Source organism: Apium graveolens, chromosome 11 (assembly GCF_009905375.1).
Source record: "Apium graveolens cultivar Ventura chromosome 11, ASM990537v1, whole genome shotgun sequence".
In the NCBI taxonomy this organism is placed as follows: Eukaryota; Viridiplantae; Streptophyta; class Magnoliopsida; order Apiales; family Apiaceae; genus Apium; species Apium graveolens.
Window position 1 is genome coordinate 182049885 of NC_133657.1, and position 12836 is coordinate 182062720.

Here is a 12836-nt window from a genome sequence, read left to right on the forward strand (position 1 = left end):
GCCTTGTTAGCTTTCTTTTTCTGTTTCTTAAGCTTTATCTCATTTGGCTTAGAAATTTCAGATTCATCCTTAGTCATTTGAGTTGAGCCTTTGAAACCATTCATTGCAACAGAATTATCATGCATATTATGACTAATAGGAAATGGCATGCTATGTGTAAACATGTTATTCCAGTAAGGCATGCTAAATGGTATTTGTGGCATACTATATGCAGCATAATAAGGATTAGGTGCAAATGGCATATTAGCAAACTGTGCTTTCATGTTCTGTGTAGACATAGCATTAACAGGCATGGGAGGCATGACATTCATATTAAAAAATTGAGGTTGCACATACATGGAAGTAAACATGTAAGATTTGCAATTAACAGACAGAAGATTTATACTACCACACTTGACACAGATTTTTCTAGGAGCATATTTAACAGGTGTGTAGTTATTGTGTTTGTTAATCCCTACTTTACCATTCCTATTGTTTTTCCTTTTAGTCTCTGTTTTTACCTCAATGTTTTCAAGTCTGTCACTTAACTGTTTGACAGTCATGTGACCAACATTAGCCTTTTTCCCTTTCTTAACTTGACTCGACTCTCCTGAAACAAAGTTCTTGGAAACATACCCATACTTCTCATTCAACTTAACTAGTTTGGCTTTACTGATGGGCTTGCTCACAGCCGACGGATGATGATTTTCATCATTCGACGGATAACACTTTTTGTTATCCGACGGATGATCCTCATCATCCGTCGAGTCTACATCTGTTAGCAGTCCATCTACCAAATTAGGTTCTAGTTTCTCTTTCTCCTTTTCCAGGCTTCATCACAGAAGGACTCGATTCCTTGAACTTTGGTGATTTGAGCATGAACATCCCTGGATGTTTTCCATGCTTTAATCACCTCTTGTTCACGCTCGAGCCGCTTCTTCAATATTTCTTCCTTCTTTAAGGACTCAGTTAATTCCTCCTTACCAATCTTACACTCAATTCTTAATTTCTCAAAATCAATAAACTGAGACTCAAGCACATTATTCCTCTCACTCAAAAATAAATTGTTTTCTTTGATTTTAGCATTTTCTTTAGTAAGAGACTTAAGTGTAACACGTAAATGATATAACTCAGTAGACATGTCATTAATGGCATCATTACACTCAGCTTTAGATAAATGTGCAAGGTTTGTAGTAATTACCTGTTTGCTTGAGAAACTTGTTTCTGTCTCATCAGACTTGGCCATTAGGGCTAGATTGACATAGCTGACATCTTCATCTTCATCCAGACCATCTGCTGCCTAGTCATTTTCTTGTGTAATAAAAGCCCTTTTCCTTTTGCTTGAGTAGATCAAAGTATTTTTTCTTATAATCCACAGACTCAAATTTTTCTTACTGGAATCTGACTTCCTACACTCACTGGAAAAATGCCCTGCCAAGCCACATTTGAAATATTTAAATTTTGATTTATCCACCATGTTTCTATTTGGCTTGGCTGCTCCAAAGTTCTTCTTGAACTTGAGCTTGGCAAATCTCCTGGAAAGAAATGTTAGGTGCTCATCAATGTCCTCCATGTCATCTTGGCTCAATGAATCTTCACTCTCTACTACAAGCCCCTTGCCCTTGTTCTCACAGACCCTTGAAGTTGATTCAACAGCTTCCATCTTCACTTCCTTCTCCTTTTCCAACTCAGCAACTAGTGCAATGGATCCTCCTTTCTTCTTTCCTCTCTCCATCCTTTCATCCTGCTCTATTTCAAGCTCATAGGTTTTCACGATGCCATACAGTCTCTCCAAAGTAAACTCCTTATAATCCTGTGAGTTTCTTAATGAGACTGTCATTGGTTTCCATTCCTTTGGAAGAGATGTAAGGAATTTCAGATTGGAGTCTTTTGTCTGATAGACCCTTCCATGCAACTTTAGAGCATTTAGTAGTTTCTGAAACCTACTAAAGATGTCAGTGAGAGACTCACTTTCTTCATTATGAAAATGCTCATATTGCTGAATTAGGAGCTACATCTTGTTTTCTCTAACTTGCTCAGTGTCATCACAGATGATCTGTATTGTATCACAAACTTCCTTGGCAGTTTTGCAGTTGATAATGTTGTCAAACATATCTCCATCAACTCCATTAAACAGGATATTCATGGCCTTTTTATCCTTCCTGACTTGTTCAATGTCAGGATCAAACCATTCATGCCTTGGCTTGGGGACTGATGGCTCGTTTACCGTTGCAGCTCTCATTGGAACATGAGGGCCTCTTTCTATGCAGTCCACATATGACTCATCTTAAGAAAGCATGTGAAGATGCATCTTTACTTTCCAATGATGGTAATTATCTTTATCCAGAAAAGGGATCTTGACTCCAACATCATTCTTGTTCATCTTGTTGTATTGTTTTGATCTTTAAACTCTTTGTAAGTTAAGAGCTTGCTCTGATACCAATTGTTAGTCCCTTAACAATATGACAAGAATTACAAAAGGGGGGTTGAATGGAATTCTCGAAACTTTTTCTTGAAATAAAATGTTCAAACTCGAATATAAATATAAGTGTATTGATTAGCACAATGCAAAATAAAAACTTAAATGAATCAAAACACAAGTAATTAAAAACAAGAGTCTTTAAAAACTTTCGGGTGGATTTGAATGATTCCACCAGAGATATATAATATATATCGAGAGAACTCTGTATGCAAGAATGCTCACAGCTGCTTACAAATATGAACTACTGAGAATACAGAGAAATGCTAATAATTCTGCTTACAAATATTTCTCACTTTTTGTATCTCAGATCTATGTTTCTATTCGCTACTTCTTGGTTTATATATTACCAAGATTACAAAGTCAAAAGACAGAATCATTATAAAAACTATCCGGTCTAATGCTTTGCTACTTTGTTCTCTATTACCCAGTTAATAGGCTTCCTCATTCCATTTGCATACACTTCGACGCATGTGACTATGCTGTCACTGTCAACTGATATTTGAATTCTTTATTCGTTGAGTTCATGATCATCCGTTGATGGCTTTATTGATCATCCGTCGACTGCTATATTGAACATCCGTTGATAGCCATTTGATCATCCGTCGATGGCTTTGTCAATCATCCGTCGGTAGCTATTTGGCACTTGACTTCATTTCATTTATGCAGAATTACAAGACATCATTTATGTACAATTAATCAACCTATTCTACATATCTAGTTAAAGTCAATCATGACTTATATGCTACTACAGAATCTATACAAAGGTGTATGCAGAAATGTGCTACAGACTCATTATTATATAAGCTACTCACTCGATGGATAATAAGTCATCATCCGTCGGGACTGTAATGAGTTATCCGTCGGGACTATAATTCTTATCCGTCGAGTGCTATATTATTTCACTAAGTAAAATCTACTTAGGTGTTTTGTTCATGTAATCATCAAGTACACAACATATGCACAACAGCCACACACTAAGTCATCGAAACAAATCAACTAAAGAAATCCATAAATAAATCCGCTAGAACCCCACAGTAACGATTAGCCCATGATCGGACTCATCATTAACGTGGGTTCCGATGAAAGTACGGTATAATAAACGTAGTCTTTATAAACGAATAATAAACAAAGTATGAAACAAGAGTATAGGATCAAGAATAAGAAATCTAGCATCCAATGTTACAACTTAAACAAAGAATCACAAGCTAAAACTAGATCTTCTTCGCCTTGGTTGAATTGTGCTAAAACGGTCTTCTTATGCCTTCTCCTTGTGATCTGGTATGTCTCCTTGCGCGCTGACCTCCTGATTAAAATTCCGACTTCTTCATTTTTCCTTGCTGATTTGAGCTGGTCTTCCACGAGTTTTTATTCCAACACCTCCCTAACACCAAATTAGCACCAAAACAATGCTAATTCACCTAATTACCTGAAGAATGCCTGAAAATGCAAAAATACTAGAAAATACATTAGAATACCAACAACTTGAGTATAAATACACCAATTCAAAATTTTACGTAGCGTAATAAAGTGTCATAAATGCCACTCAACAGTATACGTACACGAAATGAAATGGATCCTTAACGATTCAGGTTTGGATTAGGCATTCATGTCGCGAAACAAAAGTACACGACACAAAAGTACACGAAACGAACGAATTGCCGGCTTTATAAGAAACACAAGTAAGTTTCCAATTGTTTAAGGGTACAATAAGCATTTTAAGGTGCTTATAAAATATAATTTTATAATTTATTTTAATAAAAATTTAAACATTTTACTTTTCTATAAAAAAAATTATAAAAATAATTTACATAACTACACTTTATATGCAATTTAAAATACGTATTATACACCCTGTCATGTAGATAAATAATTAGAATTGATGAGGAGTACTGTTTCTTGTCATGACAATGCATGTATAAACAAAACGTACCATTCGTCTCTTCTCTTTGAAGTTGAAGGTAGACCATTAACAGAAAGTAAGTTCATTAGTTTCCTTTCGTCAATGGAAGATCTGTGCCTTTTAACATATATTAATTTCAGCATTAAATCGACATATTTTTTCTTGAAAAAAAGTATATGACATTGACGAGGATTGTCAATTACATGATCAATTGCCGAATTTGACAGTATTATAATTTTTGAAATGATTGAAACAACATAAATAGTAATATAATGTAAAATTAGTGCGTCTCTTTATCAACTTACAAATAAGATAAATCTAGTCAACGCCACAATACTTCTTGGTGAGTGGTGTCGGCCTGAATTCTTTATAAGATACTAGCTTACGGCCATGCCAAGCACTAGTCTTAATTAATATTTATATATTTTATTTATTTTTATTTTTTATAATTTTATCAAAAAAAAATTATTTCATTGTGTATAATTTCAAGTTAGGTTCAAATAGTACAAATATAATATGATTGATGAGATCTTATTCATAAAAAATAATGTAAATATTTGTTGTTGATAAGACCTGATAACTTATATGTATTTTTATAAATAATAATATAAATATTTGTTGTTGACGGGATTCGAATCTGAAAACTTGTAGAGTGTATTTTTTTAGTATTTGAATCTAACGGCTTTGATTATTTAATGAAAAATATCCGACGGTCGTGATGGAAATGGATAACCAAATTACAAATTATACCACCTCCCTGTTATTATTATAGTATAGTATAGACTGATGATTCCATGTGTGAGTATGTTTAATTAATAAAAAAGAGGCAGAAATGAGCTTATAATTTATATAACCAAAATTTAAATTTGGATTTTTTTAATGCGAACTCAAGTTCAAGAAAACTTGCCAACGGTTTAACTCGTTGACATTAAAAAAACTGCATTTGAAAGTAAAACTGTGAATATTTTTGACAAGTTAAAAAACTGTGATTAAACATATACAATTTTATTAAATTAAGATATCATCCGTTGGAAAAATTTAATTTATGATTTGTACACCAACGTCATTGCAGTTGGTTATGTTTGTCAATATGGGGCGCTTATTGGAACATAACGTCTCGAAAAATATGGAGTAAATATAAATAAATAAAGATAGAGTAATTAATTGGCCTTGATGTCAATTTGGATATATAGATACTAACAAATTGACACCCATATTCAATAAATACGTATATAACGGTGATGTCAGTTCATAAATTTTCCACGACAATATGCCCATCTGCTTTTAGCATTTAGGTCGCAATTTGGTACTACTGGCATGAGTTTTAAATAACGCGATTCTTACGAATAATTGGAATTTGTTATTCCGTTCTCATCTTTCTATATATTAGTATTATATTGGTTTTTTTTCCTGCACCGTTTTAAATAATTTTAACTGATACCATAATTTTTGTGTATGTAAGAGATCTATCATTATTAAATAATAATAAAAGCGAAAAATGAGCCTAAATTTTTTAATTCTTAACATGTGTCTTAAACTTCTTGGAATAGAAAAATTTATTACATATCCAACTATACAAACCGTACCCGATATATATCTCGTGAAATAAAATTCGGGGATAATAAAATTTACGCAAATCATGTCCCTATCTTATATGGATGACAATTTTACTCCAGCTGACAAATAGCCGAACCGTTCCAATCTGTTTGAATTTTCTCGAACCCGATTTTTTGAATTTAGATCCGGATTTAGATTCAAAAGAATTTTGATCCGGTAAGTTGGAAAATCGCTGATAATTAAATTTAATATATCTGACGCCAATAATGAACTACATAAATATATAAAATACTATTTTTCCCAGTTAAATCTTTTACTTACATTTAGGAAAACCTCGCCACTATATCAAAACTTTGTTTGCTATTACAAATTTCGTATTCTTAACATTAAAAAAAATGTGTTAGCTATTATATTGTTACAATTATATAATTATATTTATTTTTTAAATTATTATTTTTAAAGTATCCGAATAAAATCCAAATCCATCAGAAATCCGAGAAAACCCGACGAATCAAATTTGGGTCTTTAGTTTTAATACCCAGACCGAACCGGATCAGATTTTGGGACATATGAGCTTGTTATATATAATTTTGGTTATTATTTATTTTTGAAGTAATATAAATTTCGACTATTAACAAATATAGTTTAATAAAATGTACAAAATGTGAAATTATTTGAGAGTAAACATAACTTTCAAGGAATCATATTTCTAGCCTGTTTATGAAAGGCCCAACTTCATTCGAAACCTCATGGTTGAGGCCCAATAATCAATTCGAATTAAAAGAACCAAAAAGCCCAATTCATCCTACCCCTCTCTCATCTTTCATCGTATTTGTTAAATAATCGAACCCATCAATTGAATTGATTTTTTAATCGGAGACGCTGATTATAAATTCACCTGAGATTACATACAATATATACAAATCATGTATCATCCATCTCGCGGTGGCGTTCGCGGTGGCCGTGATCGTAAGTCTTCTTAGCACTTTTTTTATACATATTTTAGGGTTTGTTTGTTTTAGATCTAATTTTATATGAAATGTTGTTTTAATTGATTTTTAATTTGTTGAATTTCTTTTGCCAAGTTGTATGTGTATGTAATTGTTCTGTTATGAAATATTGATAAGTTTGGACGGGGAAGGTTTTGCCACTAATTCTCGAGTTTTCGCAAAAAGATTATTGTTTAGGTTTTGTTAGGTAAAAATGTTGTAAACTTTTGCTATAAGCTGAGGTTGGGGTAGTTCTCCGTACTTTGGGAGAAAGGATATTGTTTAGGTCTTCTGACCGTAAATTTGTTGTTCTAGATACCGAGATGGTTTTAGAAAAGAAATAAAGCGGAATTTTCCAGTCACTTATCTTTGACCTTAAGCATTTTAGCTATAGAATATATTTAGGGAGTAATGAAGGGACTATAAACTTCTGTGCTTGGTTTGCCTTCTAGTGGTTTTCGATTATCCTAAACTTTTGATAGTGAAATTGCAAGAAGTTTTTTTGCTCATCTTTCCTTATAAGACACCGTGGTCCGTGGACATGAGATTACTGCATGAACATTCTATCTCTTGGAAATTGAAAATGCACATTATTTTATGACTTTTGTGTGTGTATATATATTTATACATTTGTTTATCTCTTGGAATACGTGTAATCAGTGTAATGCCTTAAACCTTAGTTGTATTATTGTGTGAAAAAGAGAAAAAAGACATTGCATTTTCCATTTCTTAATATGTGTAATATTTACAAAGTGGACTATTAAAATGGGATTGAGGTAGGAGCAAATATGTTTGGTTGGCATATAGGAAGTAACTTCCTATAGGAAGTGGTTACCAAATACCAAGGGCAGGGTAAGTGGCTTCCCATATTTTACGGGTATTAAAATTCCTTGGAAGCTGCACTTCCCTAGCTGTTTCTAACCAAAAAATCTGATAAAATGTACTTCCTAGGTATTTTAGTTTCTTGGGTATTAAAAGTGCAACAACACAAGCACTTAATGGAGCAAGGCCACAAATGCTTGAGCTTATACTAAATGTTGTAGCCAGATATCTTTATTGTTCATAGATAAGAGAGAGCCTTTATAATAATTAGTAGGAAACTTGGTGTAAATGTTTTTGTCTTAATGTTATATACGTGGGGCTAGGACTTTTCGGTACACACTTTAAGGTACTTTGACCGCATAGTTAAAATCATTTTTTTGAAAATATTTTTATTTATAAATTATAACTTCAATATCATATTTTTATTTACAAAATTTTGAAAAAAATATTATGTTAACTATGCGGTCAAAGCTCCTTAAAGCTTGTTCCAATAATTCAAGCGACCATTGAAATGAAATAGTGGGAGTAATTAAATATGTAAGTTAATTATAATATGCCCAATTGTTTTGCCTAGGTCCTTTAGGTTGTGTTACTTAAGGTTTTGTTCTCCATATAAGTGATGTTGATCCTTACATATTATGCGGGACTTATATTATTGAATTTTAAATTAAGCCTCTTTGTTTATGTGTTGAGATCCATTATTTTTCCTCCCTACAGCAGTCGGGAAATTCTAGTCATAGTTTTTTTTCCAGCAGTTGAGTCACCCTAGTCTATTTATGTACCGTTTTTACTCTATAGTCTCTTTGGTCATTTCTCCGTGTATCAACAAGTTCAATGTTTATGATATGCAGAATTCAGCTGGGATGATGTAAAGGCCGATAAACATCGAGAGAACTACTTGGGTCACAGTCTGAAGGCACCTGTTGGAAGATGGCAGAAAGGTATATTCCTGTTAATCCTTGCTATGTAAAACAGCTAGATATGATAGATAATAATATCTTACTGTATTCGGAGGCATGGCTATGTTGAGTATCAATAAGAGTATCATCAGCTGTATTATAGGATACCCAACGATGGTAAACACATTGGTGTCTCTAGTCTTTAAATGCATGAAAGAATTAGATGTACTACTGAAGTCTTTATCAGCCATCTAATGATAGTAAATGTCATATGTAATTTCTCATGTGAGCATAAATAAAAGTACTTAAAATTTTTCCTTCGAACAAGTCAAAGTTGCAGATATATTTTGTTCGACAGAAAGATTGATCAGATAAAATGTAAAAACTAAGGAAAAAGGATTCAGTCTTCAGGGGATTATATATTAACGTTCAACCCAGTTGCAAATTTAGGGGGGGGGGGTGTCCTGTGGGACTACTGACCCAACTTGAATTTATCTTGTTTATTAGTTATATGAATCGGCAAGCCCATTTATATATGTGTATATGTTTGTATGTATATATTTATATTATGTACATATAAGATAAGGGCCGGTCCTGATGATTCGGAGGCCCAGTGCGAAATATTTCTGAAGGCTCCTTACAAAACGATGTTAAAATCAGTAGTAAAAAGAAGAAAAGGAGTTTTAGCTGGAAATGCTTACAGCTAAAATTGACACCATACCAAAACTACGTATTTGAAGAAATTCTACAAAGTGCTAATAGACGGCAGGTGTGTGTACTATCTTCATTCAATCTATATTGGATTGAATTTGAAAGATACATGACCGTTACATATTCTACAAACTTTTACAATTGGTCGAACACTTTTTACACATGTAGCCAAACATGAAGTAGTGAATTGTTTTTATGATTGTTTACTACTCCATAATATTATAAATTGCTTATAAACTCTCTACACATAATGTCCTATATATGTTCTCTCATATGTTTATCTCTTAATAATTATTTTTTTACTCTACTTTTGTATATATTAATACCAAAATATTAAATTTTGGACCCCACTTGATTTGGTACAGGTCTCCTCTACTGTTTTAATCTAGTAAGTTGCCTATTGCGCGTGAGGAAGAGCTTGTTTTAGCCTTCGAAGAATTTTTTCTTTAAACTTATAGGGCTCTGAAATTTAGGGGTGGAGCTCAAAAATCAGAGCTTGCATTGTTTGCACTCAATAATTATGCACGTTGCTGCTACTTGTTTGAATGCAGTATAGCAATAGTTATTGATTCTTTTAACATTAATTTTTATTTTACTTTTTAGTTGGCTATTTTTTTATTACATTCCTTATTTCACACCCTTTACTAGATGCAATGTTATTATTACTAAAATGTCAAATAAAACAGGGAAAGATCTACACTGGTATGCTAGAGATAAAAAATCTGAGAGCTTGAATATGGAGGCTGCAAAAGAGGAAATTCGAAGGATTAAGGAAGAGGAGGAGCAGGCTATGAGGGAGACGCTGGGCTTAGCTCCCAAGCGTTCTTCACGACCTCAAGGAAATCGGCTTGATAAGCATGAATTTTCAGAACTTGTTAAAAGAGGATCTACAGCAGAAGACTTGGGAGAAGGTCATGCCGAGGCAGTGCAGGTCCAAGGTTTTGGCTTTTCCAGGTTTGACTAATGCAATAGTGTTTCTCGTTCTATTTAAATTTTATAACTCATTGATGAATTTTTCTCTGTTCCAACAAGTTCTGTTTGCCAATCTTTAGTTGATGTGTGACATTGACAAAGAAACTATACTGGTGTTGGTTTATACCTGCACAATCATCATTAGTATTGATAGGCTCTAATTAGAAATAAATAATTATTTCATTAGTTTTTTACTCTTTCATATTTGTATTAGTTTTAGATTGGGAATCTATTTTCGTTTTTTATGTCACATACTGTGATAAATTTCAAATATCTTAAACCCTTTTGTGTTACAGAATACCTAAAAGTTTTGAAGAAGCAGGATCGCTGAAAGCTAATCTGAATGCCGAGACACTCCCTCCTTCAAGAAAACACGAAGAAGAGTTGGAAGATGAAAGTGTGCGAAAGAAAAGGAAGCATGAAGAGAAGAAACACCAGAAACATGAAGAGAAGAAACACGAGAAACATGAAAAGCGTGAGAAGAGACATACCCATGATTCAGTTAACAAAATGAAGCATTTTCGTGATTCTGATGACGGGAGGAAACAGAAAAAAGACAAGGAAAAAAGACGACATGGTTCTGACTAAACCATTGTAATTTTAAACACACTTTGTCTAAATACTATTCAATGTACTATTCCTTTTCAACGTTTAAACACAGTGTTTATCCGTATTATTCATTTGTTGTGGTGCCTTACAAATGTTTTTTTTGATACCTACTACTACTATCATAGTATGTGGAGTGAACCATGGCTAATACCACAAGGATTTTACGTTACTATTACAACCTGTACATAGAGTTATGATAATAACCGATACTTTCTTGATAAATATACTTGAACTTATATACAACTAGTAAATGTGCCCGCTGGCATATTAAGTTTTCAAAATTTTTGTAGTTATTTTTTTTGAGGCAATTAATTGTATAATAATTAAAGTATTAATCTAAAAGAGAACTAATTTTTTTTATTGCAGATTAATAGGTTATAAAAATATGTTAACATAACTTTAAATCATATAATAACATAGAGTAGTACATCAATTAATCACTTTATTTTTCTCATTACAATTTTAATATATTTTTTTAATATAATCTTGTCAATTAGCACATATTCAAAGTAATAATAATAAGAATTTGAACTTAAATTCCAACTAATAAAATGGAAAATCGAGAAAATATTATTGAATTTCTTATTAAAATGTAGAAAATAAAAAATGGAGTAATTTAATTGATATATTAATGTCTTCAATAGTAAAAAATAAATAACAGGTAAATGTGACAACATTAATTTCAATAGTTGGGGGTTACTATATTTGTTAATGAGCTATAGAACTTTTGAAGCTCCCCAAGTCAAACAGAGGAGGTAGAGTCGTAATCTACCACAATCAGCCAAACATCCACTTTTCAGAGGTATTCCATTTTCTGCTTTCTTTTGTTTTCAAGTTATTTGTTTTAATTGAATCTATTGTGTATATTGATGGATTTAAAAGATAATCAAATCAGTTTTATTTGTCCAAATGCAGCCTTTTATGAGAATGGTGAATTGGTATGTGTATGTAAAACTTTTTAAATTCACATGAATTAGATTAAGTATTTTTTGCTTATTATAGAATTGTTATTATTCCAGTTCCCCCGTTGCCTTTTTTTGTCGATTGTTGTCGATCTTTGCCTTCACATGTGAAACTTCATGGTCCTCCGTTAATGGTGTGGACCGGCAAGTATGTGAAGGAGAGAAAGAGTATCTCCGAGTTGACAAATATGATGTCCTTTTACGGTATTAAGCCGTACCACATGGTGCTTATGACTTATGAAGGTGAAGGTGATTTTAAGTTCCAGGTATATAATCCATATGCAGCGGAGATGATTTATCCAACGCATGCATTGGGTTTGGACTCGCTTTTGAAACCTGTTGAAGTTGATAAACTTGCTTCCAATTTCTCTTATAATGCTCGTAGTAATTTTGATGGTGTAATCATTTAAAGATTAAAGCAGAACATGTTCTTGGTCAAATGTTCACAGAGGTAAAAAAACCATATGAATCATAAATACCGTTAAAAAATTATCAGGCATTAATATTGAGTTTTATACAGGTATTTTCAGAAGAGGGCTGTGAAATGATTGGGTTGGATGATAACTCTAGCTCTTTAACTTTATGTTTTGAAGAAAAGAAGTGGGAAATTGTTGTAAATTCTGATGGAATAGGTTTGTCGAAGAAACCAATATATCAGTTGGGGATTTAGTTGTCCTAAAAACTACGAATGAGTATTTGAAGTACAAAGTCTGTATATTTCAATCAAATTATCTTTGCGAGGGTCCTGCCTGTGGAGGTATGTTTTCTGTATACATGCAAATGTGAATAATTACTATTTCAATTTTAACTTTGACACTTAAATGTATAGGTGGCGTCAACAGTCTCAAAGGTTGCTGTAAGTTTTTTAAGTTGATAACAGATCATACTTTAGAATTTGAATAATTGGTATGGCTTCTATGCAACTGTCATTTTTTTAATATTTCATATGTTTGA

General features: G+C 32.6%; 1 protein-coding gene across 1 annotated transcript; it reads left to right on the forward strand.

Annotated features, from left to right (window-relative positions):
- The first annotated feature begins 6728 nt into the window (after positions 1-6728).
- Positions 6729-10993, forward strand: LOC141698644 (uncharacterized). The gene is made up of 4 exons (XM_074503415.1): positions 6729-6887; positions 8581-8670; positions 10026-10293; positions 10608-10993. The coding sequence occupies exons 1-4, from the start codon at positions 6845-6847 to the stop codon at positions 10897-10899; spliced, it is 693 nt and encodes a 230-aa protein (XP_074359516.1). The 5' UTR covers positions 6729-6844; the 3' UTR covers positions 10900-10993.
- Positions 10994-12836: the final 1843 nt, after the last annotated feature.